Below are 24235 nucleotides of genomic sequence, written 5' to 3'. Positions count from 1 at the left end.
CCCAAAGTCAGCTGGGATCGGCTCCAGCCTGCTTATGATGAAGCAGGTATAGATAATTGATTGGCTCCAACACCAAACCTGCTTCAATGCCAGTTTACTAATTGCACCTGCACAGTGTCTGTTCCGTGTTGAATGTAAAGGAAACTCCACAGACCTACAAATGTGAGTTTTGTGCTATTATTTTAAAAGAATGAGTAATTAATCAAATAAATGTACAAAACTTTTTTTTTTTAAATTTAAAAAAAAAAGAAACCCTGACACACGCTTTAAGGTAATAACTGTACAGTTTGTATATTGGCTGATTGGGACCAACACAAGGTTTGGGTTGGTGATTTGTGACAGAAAATTAATATTACCCGTGCACTCACTACATGATTTTCTCAATGACCTAATCCACCCAATGCCTTAAACTTGAATGTACAATCCTGAAACTGAGATTAGGGGTCATAGCCTGGGAGAAACCTTAATATGGCTGTAATTTAACAAATTGCGAACCTTTGTCTTTGTGTTCCTGACTGTGGAGATTATTCTGTAATACAACACATCAGAAACCTGATTTGTTCCAAAAACATTATTTCATGACACAGATGTGCCCTGCTGTCCTCCCACTGCTGCTTGATGCCTCTAATTGACTCATAGAAAAAGCAGCAGAACCTCTATTAATATTTACATGGAGTGGAAGATGAATGTTTGTATAATGTACCACTGGGCTGATGAACGTTATTGTTGCCATGCCTGTGTAAATAAGATGGGCCTTTGACGATAGTTTCTCCCAAAGGGGGGTGATGGAGGGGTTGCACAGCAAGCCGGGGATGGGCTAATTTATCTGTGTGGTTCAGGCACAAAGCCAGGAAATTAGGTGCTCAGGGCTTTTGGACCTTTGCTAATATAAAACCCAACATGCATAAGCACACCCTGCATCAGAGATGCAGTGGATGTCTGAATCTCTCAGGAGGAGGCCAAGATAAAGATTGATTAGATTAACCTGGCAGCAGCCGGCTGATTTGTCCCATCATATGATTCTTGAAGAGGAAACAACAAAAATCATGTTGGTCGTATGAGTGCAAACAACTTGTGGATCAAGGCTGGATCTTCACTCAGGAGGGCAGCAGCATAGGTGCTTTCAATTTCAGTAACTTCTCAAATAAAATACTATCCTTGTTTGGGAATATGTTTAGCATGCTTAGTTTGGGTCTTCAGCCACAAACAGTAAGAGAACTTCAGATGGAGGAAATGGTGCATATTTTGGTATGTGGTATACATTTTTCTCTGTTGTGCAAACTAGTACAGGTTCAAAACTTACTCTATTACTGAAAAATGATTTACCCAAACTACAGCATGGTCTGCTCTGTCCAGGTTGTACCCTGCCTTCCCCCAAAGTCAGCTGGAAAAGGCTCAGAATGTTGTCATCGTTACCACATGAATTTTTCAATTATGGCCACAAATGTGTTTTGTGAGGTCACAATGATATTTGACCAGTTCATCCTTAAACCCGAGTGAATATTTGTGCCGGATTTATTGACATTCCCTTGTGTCACTGAGATATCGTGTTCAAAACAATGGGAAGGACAGACGGACGTATGGACAACCCAAACACATAATGCCTCCAGTATTTGCTCCTTTATACTAAGAGCTCATGTCATTTCCAGGCAGTTAATGTTTCCACTGGTTTCTGTGATCTGCAGTGGGCTTATCAACACAGGAAGGGACATCGGTTTCATTTAATGTCATTCTTCATGTCTTAAGTGAATCCTTTGGACCTTTGGATCCTTTTCAGACAACTTTGTGAAGGGCCTCAGTTCTTCAGCTCCTTTGACACTACTCAACGTCATGCCTGTGTGAACAATCACAAAGAGAAAATCACAAAAATGTGACTCTTTGCAACACTGAGGCACCAGATAACCATCTGATCAAATATACGCAGCTTCTACAGCATGACCGGCCACCAGTGTAACTCACACTCAATTGATACAGACGTGTCACTTAAAGGAGCCCCAGGGCTGCATAACTCAATTACATTTTGACACAGCCAGAGTGAGTCTATCTGACCTTCCCTTTTCATGCATCCTGAGTCCTCCAACAACTGCAGCCTACTGTACTTCTCCCATATATAAACCAAACATTGATCACCACAAATAGTTCCAGCAAATAGCTGCGAAGTAGATGTGATTATGAATGAATGGATAATTGAGTCAATGAAAATGCATTATATTTTATAGGCAGGAATATATGCAAAGTAACAAGTAAAAAGTATGAATCAAAAGTACTAAGAAGTTCAAACTAGTGTGATGAAGGTGCACAGAAAAAGTTCAAAAAGAAGGAAAAACTCCAAGATTATCTTCTGGCAAAAAAAATAAAACACCTTTATTCAGATGGCTATTTCATAGTGACATTATAAAACAAGATTCATGTTAACATGTTAAACCAAAACGGGGAACACGTAATGGCAAAAACAGCCTTTTCTGGCCTAAAGAAGGCTGTTTCAGATGGCTATTTCATAGTAAAAAAGCCATCTGAATAAAGGCGTTTTATTTTTTGCCAGGACGAGTGCCCTGGACTTTCCCCTTCTTTGTAGAAAGTATAAAAGTCCCTTCTAAATTGTAGTGATTGGATTAAATGTAACACACGCATTATGTAATATAAAATTTACAAAAGCGAGGTAACTCAAAATTTTACTTAATTACACTAGTTGAGTAAATGTATCTTGTTATTTTCCAACACTGCACAGGTGAAACTAATAATATTTCTGATGGTTCAGTTTAAATGTTCCAACAAATCATGTAAAGCTCAGCATGCTCAATACCCTGGTCCTGGAGCTGAACACAATGCAGCCATTATTAATGTTATTGACTACACCTGTGCTTTCCCCGCTATGTAATACCTCCTGTGAAAAAAAACCCACAGACAATCCAAGGCAAAGTAAGTTTATTTGTATTGCACTTTTCAACAAACAGGCATTACAAAGGGCTTCACATAATATATAAAAGGCATCAAGACATGATATTTTCTTGTGGCTCCACATATGCTACATGTTTTTAAAAGCTGTCATATATTAGTGCAATATGAGAGCTCCCTCTGCAGGACAGCAACAGGAAGCACGATCAAAAACAGCTGACGAATGCAACAACTCTTTGTTTTAGTGACATCTAGTGTAAAAGAAAAGTATGTGTGAGGCATGTCAGATACTCAGGTACATCACTAACCAAAAGTTTTGAGAATGACACAAATATAAATTTTCACAAAGTCTGCTGCCTCGGTTTTTATGATGGCAATTTGCATATACTCCAGAATGTTATGAAGAGTGATCAGATGAATTGCAATTAATTGCAAAGTCCCTCTTTGCCATGAAAATGAACTTAATCCCCAAGAAAACATTTCCACTGCATTTCAGCCCTGCCACAAAAGTACCAGCTGACATCATGTCAGTGATTCTTTCGTTAACACAGGTGGGAGTGTTGACGAGGCTGGAGATCACTCTGTCGTGCTGATTGAGTTAGAATAACAGACTGGAAGCTTTAAAAGGAGGGTGGTGCATGAAATCATTGTTCTTCCTCTGTTAACCATAGTTACCTGCAAGGAAACACATGCAGTCATCATTGATTTGCACAAAAAGGGCTTCATAGGCAAGGATATTGCTGCTAGTAAGATTGCACCAAAATCAACCATTTATCGGATCAGAGCTTCAAGGAGAGAGGTTCAATTGTTGTGAAGAAGGCTTCAGGGCCTGAAGCCTTCAGGGTGCCCAAGTAAGTCCAGCAAGCGCCAGGACCGTCTCCTAAAGTTGATTGAGCTGCGGGATCGGGGCACCACCAGTGCAGAGCTTGCTCAGGAATGGCAGCAGGCAGGTGTGACTGCATCTGCAAGCACAGTGAGGTGAATACTTTTGGAGGATGGCCTGGTGTCAAAAAGGGCAGCAAAGAAGCCACTTCTCTCCAGGAAAAACATCAGGGACAGACTGATAGTCTGCAAAAGGTACCGGGATTGGACTGCTGAGGACTGGGGTAAAGTCATTTTCTCTGATGAATCCCTTTTCCGATTGTTCGTGGCATCCGGAAAAAAGGTTGTCCGGAGAAGAAAAGGTGAGCGCTACCATCAGCCCTGTGCCATGCCAACAGTAAAGCATCCTGAGACCATTCATGTGTGGGTTGCTTCTCAGCCAAGGGAGTGGGATCACTCACAATTTTGCCTAAGAGCACAGCCATGAATAAAGAATGGTACCAAAACATCCTCCGAGAGCAACGTCTCCCAACCATCCAAGAACAGTTTGTTGGCAAACAATGCCTATGATGGAGCACCTTGCCATGATGCAAAAGTGATAACTAAGTGGCTCTGGGAACAAAACATCAAAATTTTGGTTCCATGGCCAGGAAACTGGAGGCACAGTGGTGCAGTGGTTAGCATTGTCGCCTCACAGCAAAAATGTTCTGAGTTCGAATCCAGGCCTGGTCCTTTCTGTGTGGAGTTTGCATGTTCTCCCTGTGCCTGCGTGGGTTCTCTCCAGGTACTCCGGCTTCCTCCCACCATCCAAAAACATACATCTCAGGTTAATTGATGGTTCTACAAAATTGCCCTTATGTGTGAATGAGAGCGTGAATGGTCTTTGTTTCCGTCTGTCTCTGTGTTGGCCCTGTGATAGACTGGTGACCTGTCCACCCAATGTGAGCTGGGATAGGCTGCAGCCCCTCCGTGACCCTGTTCAGGATAAAGCCTGTATAGATAATGGATGGATGGCCAGGAAACTCCCCAGACCTTAATCCCATTGAGAACTTGTGGTCAACATTCAAGGGGCAGGTGGACAAACAAAAAACAAAACAAATTCTGACAAACTCCAAGCATTGATTATGCAAGAATGGGCTGCCATCAGCCAGGATGTGGCCCAGAAGTTAATTGACAGCATGCCAGGGCGAATTGCAGAAGTCTTGATAAAGGGTCAACACTGCAAATATTGACTCTTTGCATGAACTTAATGTAATTGTCAATAAACGCCTTTAACATTTATGAAATGCTTGTAATTATACTTCAGTATGCCATAGTAACAGCGGACAAAAAGATCTAAAAACACTGAAGCAGCAAACTTTGTGAAAACCAATACTTGTGTCATTCTCAAAACTTTTGGCCAAGGCTGCAATGACTTTGCATTTAGAGCCAGATTTAATTCAGTCCAGTTTTATACTGATTTTTCAGGGTCTAATGGGGTCGATTCTATCCCAGCATGCAGTGGCCAAGAGGCAGGATACACATTTTCACTTATTACAACTTTTTTAAGGTCGATACATCCATGTCAGTACAAATTATCTTATGTAATGATTGTCTTGGGCAATAACAAAGAATCTCATAGCAACAGGGTTGTATTTGTTTTAGAACTGGTAACTTGTGCAGACAAAAAAACACAGGAAACTTTTTAATTCATTACCTTTATTTGTAACTGTACTTTGGCTATAGCATTTAGTACACCTTTAGTGGTAGATTAAAATAAACTAAAAGAAGCTGACTTGAAAAAATATAGAGACATCTTTATTACAAGTGCAAACAATACTGAGCAGCGGAGCATCTGAACATAATGGCAACATAAAACGGAGACAGGCTACAGACAGAAAGGCCATAAATGTGTGTGTTCAGATAATTTGGAAAGTGCTTACACTTTAAACATAAAATACTAAAATGGTAGTGCGCTCATAATTTTTTAAACATACTGTGCACATTGATAGTTGCAAGCAATGTTTCATTTAAACAAGCCAGGATTACTACAGTGAGAACTTGCTGTGCAAGACATTTCACTTCCACCTTCTTGTTCTTCTGACTTGCGTTGTCCACCCATCTGATGGACAGTTGCTGTATCACTTATTATTTAATCACATACACGTCTCCAGACCTGGCCCACATCATTAAACAGACTTTGCAAAGACACACCTCAATGTCTTTTTGAGGCTGTGGGGTGCATAAGCATCAAAACAAAGACTTAAATAAATTCCAAAGGTCTTCAAGTGAGCAATAATCATCCTAGTTAGTGTTTTTCTTTTTGCTGTGCAGGGGGGAGTATAAAAGAGGTTTTATTTGAGCTAATTTGTTGTAACTAGGTGAACCTTACATGGGTCTCAGATGCCAGCAGGAAAGGCAGTGTTTCAGCAGTTATTCATTGCTATTATTCAAAAGCCATTTTACACCTTAAGCTTACATACTGTATGTGTAGTTAAACTAAGTGAGAGATAATAAGCTGCAACATCTCTTTTATAATTTTGTAGCACTGAATCCAATCAAAGGGCTCTACACTCTTTACACATGTTATTATAAGTGCTGCAATTAATAATTAATGAGCTCCACTATTAATGTCAGTGTATGCTGTATAATCAAACCCATTTGTGTTCAACACAGCAGTAAGAAGCAATATAAATCTATAAGAAGCATCTGTTTTTCTTTAAAAAATAAATACATAAAAACATAAAATTTATTCAATTAATGAACTATACTTTTCAAATAGCTTCTAATAAGTCTTATTTACCCCTCACAGAGACCCCATGAAGACTACAGATTAAAAAAACTAAATGGTATTTATAACAGCCATCATAATAGAAAATGAACATTGTTCACTGCTGCCTTAGTTTGCAGTGTCTATCTTGATAATGTCATGATTTCTTTCCTCATTTGATAGCACTGTGAAACAACAGGGTGTTCAAGGTACAGTGGTGACAGTGAGGTCTATAACATACAAACGTTCACTCTTACAGTACATTTTTAAAGAATAGTCCAATGCTTAATGAGATCGAGTCGTATTCATGTAGAGGGTTTTCACGGCTTTTGCTCTCTGCTTAAAGATTACATAATAAGAAATAAAATCCTCCCACAGTGAGTCAACCATCAAACCAGAGTGAGTCAAAAGTCACATAAGAAAGTTCCATTGAGTTGTCGACCTGTGAAAGAGAGAGTTCAAGGACTCAGAAGACCCACAGCCACGGGAAGTGACATCACCAGTGACAAAAGCCACGGCGCTGATTTGAACATGACACTGATTGCAGAGCAGATTGGAAGGATCCCTGTAATGGAGAAAAAAAAAGTGAGTTTAGATGTTGTTTCTACAGAAGGAGACACAAACCCAAATAACAGGAAAGCTCTACTCACTGTGATGGACGGCCATGCTGTTCTCCTTCCAGCTGTTCCCCTGATAAACCCTGCAGGTGTAGGTGTACGGCTTCTCATCAGCCATCGGGGCCCAGGTGAGGCGGCACAGACTCGGAGTGACCAGGCTGACGTTGCTCCTCCTGCGGTCCTCGGTGGACACGTAGATGACGGCGTTGGGGTAGGTGGTGCCCACCAGCCGGCTGTCCTGCCGATACTCACAGTACGGGCCCGGGATCTGGTAGGTGGGTGGGAACTCACAGTCCACCCTGACGTTTCGCTCCAGGTAAGTTAGACATGGAAACATCTGGGGCCCCCTCGGAGTGAACAGAAACGTCGTCACTGAGTTCACTGAAAGAGATGCAAACAGGATGTTTGTTAGTTATATTTAGAACACACAAAAGTATTGTTTTTTTTCATTGTGAAATTAATGCAGCAAAGTACAGAGAAATCCAGGATTAAACTCTGCAATATGGAAGAAGATTCATCGTCTGGCAGAGCCTCAGGTGATTTGCTAATTTTGAAAGGTGTGTGTGTGTGTGTGTTTGGATTTGTGTGGATTTTAAAATGAAAGAGTAATAACACAATATCCAGTGATTGCTGAACCAGTCCATCATTGTCAGTCAAACTGGCCATCACACATTCTAACCAGCCTGACTAATTGACTTGTCCTTGTCAGTGACGTCAGCCAGATGGCCAAACAGCTGGACCAGCAGATAACAGATTGGCCTGACCAGCCATAAGATACTGGCCGATTAGACTGCCAGGCACAGCAAGGCCTGGTTGAGCAGCCATGTAAACCAGCTAGACCTGCCAAATACTAGTAACACCAGCTAAAACCAGCTACCACCGTAAACTGGTTTATGCTGCTTTATCTGCAAGGTTGGATCAAATAAACGTAATCTCACATTTCACTTACACCGCAAGCTTTTTAGCTTTTGATCAATGCCTTTGTTGCAATAACACATCTCATTGACATCAACACAATTTGTAATTTAAAAATAGAAAATCTCCTCTAGAAGTTACCAAAAATAAAGAGAAACACGTACTGTGAGTTTGATGCGTTATCATTATCCTGCCAAAGAAGAGGCACGCCGTGACGAGCAGCTGCAGCTCCATGTCGACACTTTTCTGTCCGATCAGATCAATAACCTTCAGACCACGCTATGAGTTCAACATGGGACACAACATGGGAAAATTAACATGCAGCCGCAGAACACCATCAATGATTGCAACACGAGACAGACACACAAAGTAAACATGCAACCTAGAAGTAGCCTACATACAGTACCATATATTAGCCCACTAGCGCAGTTATACTGGGCCTGGATGTGCGGTTCTGCCTGCAGACCAAATGCAGATATGGCTACGCCCATGCAGTGCGCCTTTGCACTGCAGCAAACTGCCGAGCTCCCCTCACAGTATGCGCAAATTTTAGTCCGTACTGCAGTTGTAATAACCGGACAGCCATGCAGACATGCTGCAGACACAAGCCGATCTGACGTGTTTCGATCTCCTCCTGCGACACGTCTAACCCATATTTATCTGCTTTACAGATGAGTCTTACCTGATGTTTGGTCCTCGTCCCCTGCCAGTTCTCGCTGAAGTGGCGTGCTGATATGCAGGGCAGCAGCGTCAGCAGCGCAGAGACTGACTGAGAACACAGTTCTTGTTCTGAGCCCACACGCCCTCACTTAAACTCGCACGCACACATTACGGATGTTACCCAAAAGTACTAAACACTACATTTTGTATAAATTGGAACATTAGGTAACAAAGTTACTGCTCAGAGATGAGGATTTATGCTCTTTATCCCCTCGTGTGTGACTGAACACATGCGTGGAAGAATGTATGTAAAATGCTCTCTGCGTTGGTGTTAGAGGATGACTTTTGTCTGTTTATTCATTCAATACCCTTTCATTACTTCCACCACTGTTGTCCACAACTTTTTGCGGGAAACTGTCTGTTCTTGGTGCAAAACAAGAGTTCCCCCTGCAGGACAAACACTGGAATCACCACCACAAAGAAATGAAAGGCCTGCAGCATGTAACGTTTGCCTGACTTCTGGTGTAAAAGAAACGTGTGCTGCTCTGTCTCAAAAAGCCCCGCAGGGTAAGAATGTATGATGCTCCACTACTCATTCACTTCAGGCCTATGGGGAGTTTTTAGCTCATTTGAAAGTTAATTTGATTCTAGCTGTCATTTCACATCTGCAGTTGTAGTTGCAGAGCAGTAAATGTGATACTGTTTATCACTGTCTTTGTTGTAGTTTAGAGATTGCACATGTGCAAATGCATTGTAGGTTTTTATTTTAATTATTATTATTTTAAAAGAGAATCAGCATCACAAAATGACAGAAACATAATTAGATACCCACTAGATAGAACCTGGATCATACTAGAAAATAGACTGTGTTTACTGTTCCATTTTCTTGTACTGTACCTAAATGATTTCTTTTGAGGTACAGAGCTAGTGATTACAGGTTCACTTACTTCACTGCCCAAGAACAGGGTGTGAGGGGGTGAGTTCCCCACTAACCAGTGGTTGAAGAGGCTTCAGTCAAGTAAAATAAGAAATACAGTAAAGTATAAACACTGACAAATCTTAAAAAGTTAAAACATTTACGTATTGTCTACAAAATGTATATATTACACGAAAGTCCCCCAATTCACCCGGGTGGACCTTTCAGTATTGCAGAATTGTAATACATTAGATGATTGGATTGTTGTATAACAGTAACGCCAATATAATGTTTTTAATGAAGTCACAAGCTTCTGCAGGCATGACATAAGAATTTAATTTAGCTCCATTATGTAACACATAATTATTCATACTACTCTCCAATCTGTGTTAGCAGACTTAGTCCTGATCAGTGATATTAATTACTGCAGAGTACAGTCTGTGGACCAGAAGACTCTTCACTCACTGAGCAGACAGCAAACTCTGCAGTCAGCTGCAGCACAAGGCTGTAATTTCCTTCAGAATAAAAGCACGCTAGTGATTTTTTTTTTTTTTTTTTTTTTTTTTTTTTTTTGTGTGTGTCACAATTAGAACTAAAGAGGCATTCTTATCATATTTATTGGTCAGAAAATTTCTTAAAAATGGAAAACATTCCAGCTTTTTTTTTTTACACTGAGAACATGCATATTTCTTCAAATTGTAGCATGTTAGTATGCATGACAGATGCATGTAGCCTGTTCAGGGTCGAAGGTCACCCACTCACCTAGGTGTATTGCAGGTTTGGTTGTCGGCATCCCAGTTATAGAACAATAAAGGAAGATCAAATCACCCCAAAACATGTTACATCAGGCACAACTGTCAACAGTAGATGGTTTATTAATAGTACAGTATAGTAACAAAGTACTCATAGTATAGTGCACTTGACTGGAGAGGAATAGGCGATGGCTCGTGTTTCATCTGCAGTGTATCAGCAGCAGCAGCATCCAGCTGAGGAGCAGCAGGATCACAGTCACAGAATCTCTAATGAATACTTTTGGCAAGGATCACTACAGTCTGCTCTCTCTGTGCTTATATGTCATCCTAAAGCAGCAGATATCCTCTGCAACACTTCTGTCAGTGTCCTGGGAGACTGCTTCAGCAGGGCAGTCGATCAGCAGCTTTCCAGGAAGGACCTTGACAAAATGGATGAGCAGTGTGAGGAGGATACAGACGATACTGGGGGTTTAGCTCAGAGGATTTGACAAGATGAGAATCCAGTAATTCTTCTTATTTGACCTTTATTTAACCAGGTAATATCAATTGAGAACCAATTCTCATTTACAATGATGACCTGTCAGCACAGTCCACAGACCTGAGGTGCATGTTTTTGGATGATGGGAGGAAGCCGGAGAACCCGGAGAGAACCCACGCAAGCACAGGGAAAACATGCAAACTCCTCACAGAAAGGCCCAGGACCGGATTCGAACCCAGAACCTTTTTGCTGTGAGGCGACAGTGCTAACCACAGCACCACCGTGCCGCCTCTTGATTTTAGGCAGCATCGCATGATTGCATAATTTTACCCAACCCTACTGTTTAGTTACAGGAGATCAGTTAATTAAGAGTACGTCAAGGCTCGTCACTCGCATGGCCAGCTCAGTATCAAGCTGCTGACTTTAAAATGATCTCCAGGCTGGTTAGTGAAACTTTTTAGTGTTCAATATTTGAAGAACTTCAACTCATGTTTCAGTAGGTTGCCAAGTTAAAATTGTGAGTTACCCGATGATGCTACAGCATTTTTCTGCCTACGCTCAAAGTGTGGTGGTGCAGGAATGGTAATGATCTGTTCCATAAGCTCCCTTTCCCAACTCCACAAACTTTCAGATTTATCCTTCCACATGCTTCCATGTCATCTTTATATTACTCTCTATTATATTTTTTTCAGAAGCAAATTTAGTTCAATAAATCTTTAATATATGAAAGAATTAAAGTGTCTGTGCATTTCATATGTATTCACTATAATTTATGTTGGAAAAGTGGCTGAGAAACTTCTGACACCATGTTCTGCTTGCTCTGAATGGGGAGATGTAGATCAGCTGCTGAGGTGTCTCAGCACATCAAACCCTCATCGCAACATTTCCCCCTTTTTTTCTGTCACATTCAGAAGCCTCAATCTCTCAGCATGGAGCCAGAGGTTTGTGTATTGACATACTGATCCTCTGTCCTCTGGTACAACAGAGGGTAAAAAATCAATAGTAAACCTTATACAGTACTGAGAATTGTCCCCAATTGTCCAGTGGAGCAGAATTTTCTCCCCCTCCCCTCTCTCTCTCTCCATCTCCCTCTCTCTCTGTCTCTTCTGTCCCCCTCCCTCTCTCCTCTATTTCTTCTATAAGCCGACCTCTACTGTATCTACCCCCGGCATCACACTGCAGAGCACTGAGGAAAGCTCAAAATGCATCAGAGAAGGTGAGGATGATTCACAGACTATTATGTGTTGAATGTGAGCTATGGTAAAATGTTGTTTGACAAAATGTGTTTCTTTCATTCTATTACTGTGGATGAAATATTTGCTTCAACACTGCACTAGAAAAAAAATACTTGAATAGAGTAGGTTTGCATCAAGTGAAAAAATACCTCTGAGCTGCTTTTATGTATTGTCTTAACATATTGAGGTGAATGATCAGCCTGCGTTCTCTGGGGAGGTTGAATCAAGAAATGCGTCAGTGTTGGCAATTCCCCAGTGAAGTTTGCAGCTCATGTCTTGGCAGCGTAAACAGTGAGGCAGTATTGTGATCAGTTGTTCAGTATCATGGTACAGAGACTTTTTTGTAGGTTCGAATAAGAGCTGCAGAAGTGCAGTATCCAGGTCTCAGATTACAGCAGAGTCAGCATTATTTGTTTGGAACCTCAATAATGTGGTGAGGTGACAGCAAAATAAATAGAGCGGTGGCTTATTTCTAATGTAAAGTAATTGGCTGATTCATTTGCTCTGTATTGATTTACCTGTTTTTTTTTTTTTTTAGGAAACTTGGGAATATGTTCGTCCTTACCACAATGTTACTTATAGGTGAGATAATCTATTAATCTATTTGTTAATAGAGATAATTTTTCTGGCATGAATGACCACACATTAAGTTGATAAATAGATGTTTCAAATGGAAAATCTCTTTTTGTTATTTTATACACAGGCTTTGCATCAGCCCAGAAGGTGATTCAGTTGTCCTACTGCTCCATAGATGAGGACCACCTCAGAATGGACTGCAAATATTCGCTTCCCGCTGAGTCACCAGAACCCTTTTGCAAATACACACAGGGAGAAAGACTCTTTGACACCACCTTCCCAGACGAGGAGCAACACGCCCCCTTCAAGAAGCGCGCCAGAGTCCGCCTCTTCCCAGGCAACAACTGCCGCCTGCTGTTTAAAAACCTGCCCAACGGAAAATCAAACTTCACCTGCAACATCAAACAGGGCGACTCAGCCATAGCAGTCAAAACCTCAGTGGTGGAGAAAAGTAAGCTGCTTGTCCTCTTGGTCGTTGTTCGCCTTACCTCTGCACATCCTGTTATCTTCAAAAGCTTTCCAACCTAAATGCTTCTCCTTCTGAAAATGTCTGATTTTTCTTATTGCAGAGCTCCTCCTCCCATGCTCAGCATGGAGTGTCCTATTACAAAGCTGCAGTCGCCTGCTGCTGACCTTGATGACACTTCCCATGCTGCTGGAAATTCACTGGCTGTGAAGAAGGCGCCAAACTGCTGCATACTTTAACATTGTAACCATAATCATCTGGTGACTGACTGACACTGGACTCCCCTGAAGCTGTGCGTATGCACAAAGTGCAATAAGTTGAAGTACAATATATATTTGGTATGTCATAGGCCTGCATACTCTGCATTATGCACTTAATACCAAGTACACACACTGCTGCATACACTGTGTACTCTACAGTATTCTCACGTATTAACAGTAGTTTAACAGTATCAATCTGATGGATCCAGATTCATTTCTAACAGACTTGACTAACAGGTTGATGAGTAAAAAGCATGAATGTGACTTATTACTAAAATTAAAAGTCTATATTCTGTCATATTTACTATTTACATTCAAACTGTATTCAATGCCTTGAAAAGATATTAAGCTTTAGCCTACAGTCTTGTTAACAAGATAAGAAGGACTATCTATGAGGACGGCAATTAAGATGGATTTTAAAGAGGGATGAAAACTGCTTTTGCTATGCCATCTAATGACTTAAATCTTTCCAGCTCAAAAGTTATGCAACGTTGCACTCTGCGATGTGAATTATTGCTGAGTTTCATCATTCTTTAAGCGATCTATTTTGGCTGACTGAAATCTGTCCCCTGTGTCCTGTCTTGGCTGCCAAATAATGAGGGCAGATAGAAGCGACCTTTTGCCCCTAATGGAAGACTGCATCGTGTTTATCGGTAAGAATTGGAGAGGGCAACAAAGATGGCAGAGAGGGTTTCAATCTGAACTATAAAGCTGTTTTTGAATGTCTACTAATGCATGCATGAGCAATAAAGTCTATTCTATTCTATTCTGAGGAGACATAGGATAAAGTCCCTCTGCTATTGTTTCAAAGAAAACCAAAACCAAAAGTTTTTATTTTGCCTTTCACTTGTGCCTGAGACACATGACCCATGTTCGGCTGAATCTTGTTGAGTATGCCTTCGAAGCTCTAAGTTTACTCCGATGGTATTTATACATTTACATTGACTATGCTTTTTATGGTGCAATGTTTTCTCTGATAATGTAAAAGGATTTTTACTTCTGTATATAGTTTGAGTAGGTGATGTGTAGCAAAAGCACAATCATATAAATGCACTGAAAAGCACTGCTGTACTATGTGCTGTACTAATGACAATAAAGTGAGCTGAAACAACACGAACAATGAGTAACATTGCTCATTAAATTGAAACCAACTATCCAAAGAAATGCGTCTATGCGTGAACTCTGCCATGTTTATCTGAGGTTACTATAATACTGAAGGTGCTGCTGATCTCCTGGAGAAGGGAGCGGTGGGTCAAAAATTAATTGGTGATCTAAGGAAGTATCAAAGTTTACTCGAAGAATAATGTATTTTTGAGTGGAAGTTTTGGGATTAAAAGCTTTTATTTTGAAAAAAATATCCTTGAACTGCACAAGCAGGCTTTAATATGTGTTTGTAGTAAATACAATATTCTACAAACGATTCATTTTAGTGGTGAGATTATAATCTTTGTACTGGAAAAGAAATCTGCAATATGGAGTGACTTGAAGTATGCAGATCTTTGTAGTGTAACTGTTACAATAGTAAGATGTTCAGTCTGTTGTATTTACAAGATAGAATCAGCAGTATGGATTTACAACACATTTCTTTGTGTGCTATGAAGCAATGATTTTTTTTTTTTAAAACTTGCATGTTGTAGTGTGTCAAAGTAAAGTATGTGTTTGTGTGTCCACATACTTTTGGCCACATGATATAATTTTACACGGACAGACAGCGTTAAAAGATGCAGGGAGACAAACTTTTGTATCGCTGAACAGTGAGCAGAACAGCAGTAAATAAATGCACTGTGTCAGGTTAAACAGTTACAGGAGGCTCCCCATTGCACACGCAGGCTGAGTAACTCCTGCCATTGTGTTGCCTAATCCTGCATTACAATGAGCATTAGTGTAATGATGCTAATGATAATAATGATGTCAAGTTTTGAGGCATGTGTGTTTCTTTGTATTCCAGAGGACTGAATCATGACCTGACTGTCATCTGGCTATGATTTCAGCCCATTTCAGCCCACTACTTCATCTTCAACATAAATGTTTTCCATAAATGGTGTTATTATTTTAGTTGAATTTATGCAGTTTAGATGCAAAAAACATGAACGTAGCCTATTTTTTTTCATTCTGGAAATGTACTGTACAGATATTATTGGCATTGAGGGGGTACTTTTAGAAATATTCTGGAAAAACCTTTTAAGAAGGTCATATTATTTTAATTCACGGTTGCCTTATGACAGTTTCATTCAAAGATTTTGTATCATTTTCTGATTCATCTTGTAAGTGAAGGAAGGACCTGAAAAAGCTTAAATACATAAAATTAAAAAAAAAAATCAAAAAAAAAATCAGTCCCATAACACCCAAACACATGGGAGTACTGCAGACTGCGCAAATATTGCTTGTCATAAACCACCAACTTTTGCTTTCTTTGTAAGTGAACTGTTTTGTGAGTCGGTTCCTGGTCCAACCTGTTCGTCCACCCTCACGTCACCTGAGAGGCAGGCCTGTCCTGTCACCGGAAGTGACTGAGTTGGTTGTTGTTACCTAGGCGGACTCCTCAGGTGAAAGCAGCGGATCGTTGTTGCAGCTGTAAAATTCCGTCGACACAGAATTATAAAAGTAGAGCAACCGAGTTCTTTATTCGACACGAGGAATATTTGTGTCTATTTTCTACTCGTTTCACAGGAGTTGCCTATATATATATATTTTTTTTTTTTTAGAGAGGGACGTGAAACAAACAACCGACATGATTGTCAGCGGGGTTGTGTCGGTGCTATTGTTCCTGTGCGCAGCAACAGGTGAGTAGTTGTGGCTTTTTGTTGTTGTTTTGTTTTGTTTCTTTTTAGGGCAGTAAACGGTTTAAGAAAAATAGTTGTGAACAACTTTACAGCGTTGCGCAATAACTACAACGATAATAGTGAATATTCAGCCTCTAAATGCCAAACAAAACATCTGTAAATGAGCCTGAGGCCTGGTCCTGGTGTCTGGGCCTGTTCTGCTTTAATGAGTGGCAGTGAGCTTTGCAACCTCACTTATGTGTAACATAACATATTTGTGCGATATACCGTAGCCCTATTGTGAAGAGTATATTGTAAGTTGCTCTACTGATAAATCATATGGTATCACTAGTGGTTTGATGAGGTCACACTCAGACCAATAAACACACGGAAGTTCCCAAAAGTGTTGATCCTCACTTTGCAAAGTTTTGAGTTGATATTTATGTCTTATTTGCATCCTATAAAGGAGAAAATCAGCACAGGTACAGTCAGTATGCATGAACACAATCAAGGTCTTTAGTTTAATTCAATACATCCTACGAAAACAGTAACAGAAACGTGGTGAAGGCCTAAATGCACCATATCACATGCATAAATAAATGATGCCAAAGTCTGATGCTGATTTATTTATAATAGCCTGAACAAGGCTATTATTTCTCAGGTTGGTTCGGTTTTTCATAGTTAAACCACTGTCTCCATTATCTTTAATGTAATTCAAAATCTTTGTGTAGTCATGGTTTACATTTTCCTCATCGTTTTTTTCCAGTCATGGAGGCATGACAGGAATTTGTGGAACCATAATTTAGTTATCAGTTTCAGGATGGAAATCTGTAAAATTGTAGGTAATTATATATAATTCTGACATAAAATTTCAGTTGATTGTCTATAAATTACCACCTGAATCATAGTTATATTGACCTGCTTATTTGGACAAATCCAGCTGTCACTCATCATGTAATTAAGGTATTTTAGTTTCATTTGTTGGTGGATGATTCTTTATTTACAGTGTGTAACCTCAAATTATATCCTGGTATAGGTATATTCGGTGTTTCAATAAAGCCACTAACAGATTAATGTGGCTATAAACTTGCAGCATTAAACTCGCAGTCTTGACTTGTCACAGTGAAATGGTTGTCATAAAGTGACGACATTTTTGAGTAGTTGATGGGCCTGGTGCTTTTGAAAAGGAGGAAATATGTCTTCTAGGCTGGTTTCTGTTTGTATTTGCTTTGTTGTTCATCAGTACACCTGCAGCACACTCCAACAACATTAATGGGACTCTGTATAGCTGCTTATAGATGGACCTCTTCAAAGCCTCTAAACACTGAACAGACAAATTTACTGCCAGGTTTTAAAGTGAGTTTCCCCGCACCTCTTGAGTGTGCTAGTATTCCCAGCCCTTTACCTTGAAATGTATTTACCATCCCAAGACTGAAACTCACAAAATATGCAAACAAGGAAACCGTGGCGTGCCCTGGTTTCATTTTACACCGGAGCTTATCTCTCCAGCAAACCAAAACCATGATTGTGCTGCGTCTGCTCAGCTGAGACGGCCTGTGAGAAACATTTCTGCGACAACAAAGGCCTTATTTAACTTTGAATTATATTCAAATACACATTAGTTTAAAGTCTTTCTATACTTCTATTGTCATGTTGAAGTAACTTGGGTGACGTGTAAAATAAATGAATTTCCACATAGTTAATCATTAACTAAGCCCTGCTGTAGTTCCCCTGTTGTAGAAACTTGTCGGTAGACAGGATTGGTAGACAATAGATAGTCTTGTAAACCCAGGCACCTACAGTCATGGCAGTTTTGTACTGTAATGTAAAGTGCAGTAGCTGGACATATGGTGTGACAGATAGGGCTGTGACTGCCTGCATTCATGATTTAGTTGCCTTGCGTCTGTGTCGCAACTTCGGCCTAACAAGACCCAGTTTCATCCAGATAGTTGACAGTTTCACTGGAAGCTTTCTGGCTTAGCAGACTGGAATGAGCCACATCCTCTTTTTTTTATTTTGTTCACTCCCTTGTGAGCATGCTCTGACGAGAGGTGTGTCTCCCAGTCGTCAGCGTTTTGTCTAGGAATGTCAGTTTGCGTTGCTGTGTGGAAATGGCGAGCTTTGATTATACCTTTTTATGTACTCGTAACACAGAGGGAGTCTAACAGTAATATAGCCCCATGCATCATGTTCATTAATCATGGTTGTAGGTTTCCAACTAACTTTTGATTTCTTTATCATTCATTTGAACATGTTTTCTTAATTAATTGATGTTTAATTTAGTCTATAAAGTGCCCAAAAATGATAAGAAACGCCCATTACAATTTTTAATGACCAAATTGACTTATTCAAATACCTAGTTTTGTGCAACTAATAGACCAAAACCACAATATCCAGTAATTACTCTCATTGTTATCACTGAAACTTTTCTATTTTGAATTAAAAAGAATAAAAACTATTAATCAATTTGATAACAACCAACTAATCGTTTCAGGTTTTTTTTGCTTGTTAGATGAAGGACTGAAAATATTCAGGTTAGGTAATACACTTCCCTTTGAGCCGTAGTTACCGCCTCCTTCTCATATGAATCATCCTTTGACCTAAACCTGTCTTCCATGTTTGTGAAGCATAAACATAACTCCAGTTTTAAAAGCAGCTCAAGCAGAGCAGCAATCTCACATTATTTACCTGATGAAAACACAGTTTAGAACTGATGCTCATCTCCATTGAAACCGAATCATCTCTGCCTCCGTTTAATCTGTGTTTATGGTTATCCCTGCTTCTTGTGTTAAGCTGAGCCTTATAAATATTACAGCAAAGAGTGCTTTAATGTTGCCTCTCACGGCTCCTTAACCTGTCAGGGAGATCAAAAACACAGGCTGCCTACTGTTTATATGCCAAACCCTAAATTGACCTTGGTAATGCAGGACTTCATGATAAACCACAGTTTTCCCCACTTGTGGGCTACTCGTCTGTCATTAATTTAATCATTTCATCAATTATATAATCCATTTTTATGGCTGTTTTTTTTTTTTTAATGTTAGCCAAAACCTACATCATGGTTGTACTTTTGTTTTTGATTGTGGCTGTAGAGAAAACTGCCCTCATTGACTTAATAATCCCAGTCATCCAGGACTAAAAGCAGGTTTACTTAAAGGAAATGAAACTTTGCACCTTCTTAAAGTTGTGGTGATGAGTGTCTTGACACTTGCGTCACTTTAAATCTGATGGTTTGTTTTCTTCTAATGTTTGTGTGTGTAGGCGTAAGCGGCTTCGAGGTTAGTACGAGCAAAGGAGATGTGCGGGTGAGAGAGAATGAAGGTAAGTCCTTAAAAAAGTGGAAACATCGTTTGAATATTGAGGACAAGCCAAGAAATATATGGATAAATACAGTATATTGGTGAAGTGTCTCGGGAAGTCCTCGACAATCTTACTGCCACTTTAAATCAAAGAAGAGTTCAGAGAGAAAGTAATGATGAAAATAAAGCTTTCATCCACTCCGTTATGTAGAGAAACAGCAGAAGGTTTATCTCGCTGTTGAATAGGGGACTATTTCCATGCAGTAATCCTATTCATTGTCTTTATTTCAGTTTGCAATAAAGACTGATGTTCAAAGTGAAAATGGCTTTCTTGACGTGTGTGCTATAATTAAAAATGTTGTAACTGAATACAGTTTATCTGCAGGTTTTTTTTCCTCCGGCCTCAAACAATGTAAAGAGAAGTGATTTGCACTTATTAATTAAAGTTACCTCAGAATGTTTTTCTTTAAGTTTTTCTTCTTTTACAGGCTGTATAATAAAAGTGAAATCTATCACAGTTTAGTTAGGTTGAACTCTGATGTTTCTGTTATTTCAGGAGTGGACCTGACGTGCTCATATACGGCAGACTTTGGTCCAAATGCCCGACTTGAGTGGAAATTTCACGACTTAAAAGGCTCCCAGATATATGTGGTTTATAATGGGAAACCAACAGGTGAGTAAGGGGACATTTCCTTGTTGTGTCTTCTTGTTTTTTACCTTTTTTTTTTTTTTTTATTTAAAACTTTTACTACTTAAAAGATTTTGAAGAGATTTGCTGGAAAGTTAGATTTGCCTACACAGTATCTATTTCTTGTCTGTGTACACATATGCTGCATTGTTTTGCATACCATTTTTCTTTAACGGTAACATATTTTGTGGTATGACTTAAAATCCTCATTATCTAAAAGCATTGTGCAGAAATGTTTAGTTGGTACATGCCTAACAGAAACAATAAATCTCACAAACTTTGATGGTAGCAATACATTTGAAATGTCCATAAATTGATGGTGATTGCACAAGTGCATGACACCATTGGTTTTATTCTGTTGATCCAGTTTCAGGTTGAAAGTTAATAACAAATGCAGAGGAAGTTTGTGGTCTGAATGCTTTCATATCTGTTATGTAATGCTGCGACTCTTCCACAGGATCGTACTCCACCCGGGTGACAATGTACGGAGGCAGTAATCTGAGATTCTCCCAAGTGACTCGCAAAGATACTGGAGACTACTCCTGTGAGGTGTCTCACAGCGGCCAGTTTCGGGAAGCCAGAGTGAAGCTGACGGTTCTTGGTGAGAATCCTTTTTAGGCACATCCCGTTAACACATCTGTTTATTTCTAATCCACCTGGACTCACTGCCATAAAATTACTAAGATTCAGAGGTACAAGTTTTTGACCTGTTGTTATGTACTGTAGAGGCTTTGTGTTACCATACCTAAGTGGTCCATTGTGTCCCACAGTGCCTCCATCTGCACCCATGTGCAGAATCCCCTCCTCAGTGACGACAAGCAGGAAAGCCATGCTCTCCTGCCATGATGCCGACGGTTCACCTCCTTCCAAGTACAAGTGGTACAAAGATGGCGTCCTTCTGCCCGCTGATCCCAGCAAGATTTCTGGCTTCAAAAACGCCACCTACAAGCTAAATTCAGATAACGGCAACCTGGTCAGCTACAACTCTTTACTTTGCATCATTTGCACTGTGACAGCTGTCGTCCGCTTGCTGATAACATTCAAATATAAACTGTCTGGCTGCAGGAATTTCCTTCTTCAACCAAGATGGACTCGGGTCAATACTTCTGCGAGGCCTTCAACGAAGCTGGTCCTCCTCAGCGCTGCAAAGCCATGAAAATGGAAATTCGTAAGTTGCTCTTCACTTTCATATAGAAAGTTTTAGTCTGAGCTGCTTTTTTTTTTTTTTTTTTTAACCTGACAGAATGAAATAAATAAAAATCAGTGAAGTGATCAACTGGTTTGGCTGCATCAGAGGAGTTGATCTGAATAGAAACTGGTCTCATCATCAGCTAATGAACCTCAACTTGTGATGATTTCTTTCAGGTGACCTGAACACTGGTGGGATCGTTGCTGGGGTGATAGTGGCTCTGCTGCTTGTGGCCCTTCTCGTGTTTGGCGTTTGGTATGCCAAGAAGAAAGGATTTCTGCCCAGTGAGTTATCTACATTATATTGAAATCAGAGCAGTTATTGTGCTTCTTAATATTCTGGTATTGATACGTGAATTGTCATCCTGGAGAGCATTGAAATCATTTACATTAAGATGAAAAAAGGTCAGCTTAATCTGGAGATGCAAGTTGTCAGATTCAGTAAAGGGAGCAGATATACAGTAGTTAGCAAGGGTGCTGCTAGCATTTTGGGGGGGGGGGGTGGGGGCCTAAAAAGTTTTTCTCCTTTTAAGAAGTTAAAGCAGATTTCACTTCCCACACTTTGTCAAAGATGCAGACTGTTGCATATTTGTGACGTACTAATTACTTAATCCTTCTGACGATGTCTCCTTTCTTCCCATCACAGAGAAGAGTGAGAGGTGAGATCACTTTCATTTCTATACTGACTAGCTTAATTTGACTGGACACCCGTTTCCTCGTTTATGTAAAAAACTGGTCTGTGACTATCTGAACGTGTTTTTTTTTTTGTATTCTCCCTGCAGCAAGCCAAAGGCTAATGTGGTCTACCAGCACACGTCATCTCATGGTGGTGATGATGATGATGAAGATGTAAGTATGATACTGCCTGTGTTTTTGGTATTACTTGAATTATTGTTTTAATTCCAAGCAATTTATATCACAGTCAAGTATGTTAGTGTTTTCTGTGTAGAAACGGATGAAGCTGAAAGATAAATGTTCTGATGATGCTGTTTGATATGTTTGTTTCTCAGGGGGAATTCAAACAGAAGTCATCGTTTGTGGTATAGTCTCCACGAAGCGCTCACCACGGAGAACACTTTGACTTCAGCGTCTCTCAGCGTCTGAAGATTCTACGTAGCAGATTTGACCGACTAATAAGATTGACCTCAGCTGTCTTCTGTAGTGTCACATGTATCTGCAGCAATGTTATTGGAAATAGTTGCGACAGATGGGTAATGAGACCTCTCTTTTGTACGTATCTTTTACTGGAATGAGCTGCGGTTACTAGTGACCCATTTTACCCTAAGACATTTTTCCGCCTATGATTGAAGTGTGTCTTTCTGCGTGCTTTTTAATTTTCTGCATCTCCTAACCAAACTTTTTTTTTCCATGAAACATATCAGTGTACCGTAAACTGCAGTACTGGGGAAATGATAAATCCTGAGATTTGAATGCATTTAGCACCTTTCTTTACAAGGGAAACTACTGCAAACTATGTGGACACTATTTTCTCTGCTTTTATTACATTTGCTGACCCATCACCCTCATTTCCATCAGTGCAACTCTCTTATCAGTCAGCGCTTGTGGCTTAGCTGAAATGTTGAGAATATGATAGCTGAGTGTCGCTGAGAGGGATTTTATCATTTTCCTATTTGAACAAACTGCGGAACTGTTGCAACATCCAATATTCTTTTTCTACTAAAGTTTGAGTTTCTCCTTCTTGTAAATAACAAAAACTGTTTTTATTATTTGTAATTTAGATCAGCTCATAGTTAATCGTAGCCGTCTCAGAGCTTCCTCACACTACCTGGAAACTTTCGAGTTTACTTTATTTGTTGCTTTTAAAGGACATTGTTTGTATGACATGAATGTTTTCGGTGCACATTCTCTTTAACATATTATTCCTGTTTTTTACATGTTATCTGCTAGTGTTGCTTGAAACGTCCCAGTGAAGTAAACAGATGTTATCTGTGGTACCGCACGCCTTAATCAATTCCAAATGAGTGTAAGATTATGAAGTTTTTAAAGCCTTACCATAATGATTAAGTACCCAACCTGTTTTGACATGATGGTTCTAATCTTTACCTACAGACACTAAAACTACATTCAGCTTGTTTCATCTGTTATGCTGGAAATCCACAGATACTCAGGTCTTGTGATAAAGCTCATATCAGGACTATTGAAAGAATCGGGTTCAATATATAAATTGGTAAACATGTTTTGTACATTATTTTTTCTTTTTGTAGAAGTTGTGGAGCTGTTGAATTAGCTGGTGATTGTAACTTTGCTAGTTAGTTGTGATAAAGGTTTAAATTCATGTGAAGAGGGTAACTTTCAGCTTTGCATTAATACAGTTAAGCTACCTTATAGTTTCTTTTCACTACCTTTGATTTTCTTTTTTTTTTAATTAAGTGTCCCAATAAATCACAAAGAGGATTTTTATAACATTATCACTACCTGAACATTTTTGAATTTAAGGTGAATACTGACAGCTCGGTGCCCTTCATGACAAAGTATGTTTTTGACCAATGCAGCTTGACCGCTCCAGTGAAAAGCTTTATGAATAAAGTAATTTAATATCCTTAAATATAGACATTATCCACATGCACATTAGCAGCAGTCTGCCTGTAAATAATTAAAATATGCATCTTTCCTTTCATGCAACCTTGCAACATACTACATAACCTCAACATCCATTTATGTCCATACAGACTACTATTATAATGACTATTATACTACTAGAACAAAAAACTGCACAGAATAATATATAAAAGGGATCTAGTAGAACTTCATTAGAAGGTAGAAGTTCATTTTAAATTCATTTTCATAGATTTAAAAGTTTGAACCACTCCCTTCATTTTAAGCAGTCAAAATATGAATACATAGGTACATGCCTCCCTGACCTTTTAGGGTCAAAGTTATTCCTGATCGTAACAATGATGGAGTGTTTGCTCACCACAGAGCTAAACATTTTATCA

The 24235-nt window shown here is 39.6% G+C and overlaps 3 protein-coding genes across 3 annotated transcripts; 2 read left to right on the top strand and 1 right to left on the bottom strand.

The window, feature by feature from the left end:
- Positions 1 to 5395: 5395 nt before the first annotated feature.
- LOC138196508 (uncharacterized) lies at positions 5396 to 8798 on the bottom strand. Its single transcript, XM_069146609.1, has 4 exons — positions 8681 to 8798; positions 8163 to 8277; positions 7117 to 7464; positions 5396 to 7031 (listed from the first exon to the last, which is right to left on the bottom strand). The coding sequence occupies exons 2-4, from the start codon at positions 8230 to 8232 to the stop codon at positions 6925 to 6927; spliced, it is 525 nt and encodes a 174-aa protein (XP_069002710.1). The 5' UTR covers positions 8233 to 8277; positions 8681 to 8798; the 3' UTR covers positions 5396 to 6924.
- A 3144-nt stretch (positions 8799 to 11942) lies between these two features.
- Positions 11943 to 14453, top strand: thy1 (Thy-1 cell surface antigen). The gene is made up of 4 exons (XM_069145601.1): positions 11943 to 12020; positions 12578 to 12621; positions 12743 to 13066; positions 13185 to 14453. Exons 1-4 carry the CDS (start codon positions 12007 to 12009, stop codon positions 13289 to 13291), a joined length of 489 nt encoding a protein of 162 aa, XP_069001702.1. The 5' UTR covers positions 11943 to 12006; the 3' UTR covers positions 13292 to 14453.
- A 1435-nt stretch (positions 14454 to 15888) lies between these two features.
- f11r.1 (F11 receptor, tandem duplicate 1) lies at positions 15889 to 23707 on the top strand. Its single transcript, XM_069146608.1, has 11 exons — positions 15889 to 15945; positions 16047 to 16124; positions 19365 to 19424; positions 19959 to 20075; positions 20548 to 20691; positions 20861 to 21063; positions 21156 to 21258; positions 21456 to 21563; positions 21925 to 21937; positions 22061 to 22127; positions 22289 to 23707. The coding sequence occupies exons 2-11, from the start codon at positions 16073 to 16075 to the stop codon at positions 22322 to 22324; spliced, it is 903 nt and encodes a 300-aa protein (XP_069002709.1). The 5' UTR covers positions 15889 to 15945; positions 16047 to 16072; the 3' UTR covers positions 22325 to 23707.
- The last annotated feature ends 528 nt before the right edge of the window (positions 23708 to 24235 follow it).

This window comes from Embiotoca jacksoni, unplaced genomic scaffold (assembly GCF_022577435.1).
Source record: "Embiotoca jacksoni isolate LCO1_2020_lvr unplaced genomic scaffold, fEmbJac1.0.p SCAF_13, whole genome shotgun sequence".
In the NCBI taxonomy this organism is placed as follows: Eukaryota; Metazoa; Chordata; class Actinopteri; family Embiotocidae; genus Embiotoca; species Embiotoca jacksoni.
The sequence above is the reverse complement of the archived record's forward strand: the minus strand, read 5'-3'. Positions and strand labels throughout refer to the sequence as shown.

Excerpts from the sequence above, each read along its gene's own strand:
- LOC138196508 (XM_069146609.1), bottom strand. The coding sequence starts at position 8,232 with ATGGAGCTGCAGCTGCTCGTCACGGCGTGCCTCTTCTTTGGCAGGATA. Across the intron at positions 7,465-8,162 it reads GATAACGCATCAAACTCACA|TGAACTCAGTGACGACGTTT; the intron begins GTACGTGTTTCT and ends CATCTCTTTCAG. Across the intron at positions 7,032-7,116 it reads CAGCATGGCCGTCCATCACA|GGATCCTTCCAATCTGCTCT; the intron begins GTGAGTAGAGCT and ends TCTCCATTACAG.
- thy1 (XM_069145601.1), top strand. Across the intron at positions 12,622-12,742 it reads TACCACAATGTTACTTATAG|GCTTTGCATCAGCCCAGAAG; the intron begins GTGAGATAATCT and ends TTTTATACACAG. Across the intron at positions 13,067-13,184 it reads AACCTCAGTGGTGGAGAAAA|AGCTCCTCCTCCCATGCTCA; the intron begins GTAAGCTGCTTG and ends TTCTTATTGCAG.
- f11r.1 (XM_069146608.1), top strand. The coding sequence starts at position 16,073 with ATGATTGTCAGCGGGGTTGTGTCGGTGCTATTGTTCCTGTGCGCAGCA. Across the intron at positions 16,125-19,364 it reads GTTCCTGTGCGCAGCAACAG|GCGTAAGCGGCTTCGAGGTT; the intron begins GTGAGTAGTTGT and ends TTGTGTGTGTAG. Across the intron at positions 20,076-20,547 it reads TTATAATGGGAAACCAACAG|GATCGTACTCCACCCGGGTG; the intron begins GTGAGTAAGGGG and ends ACTCTTCCACAG.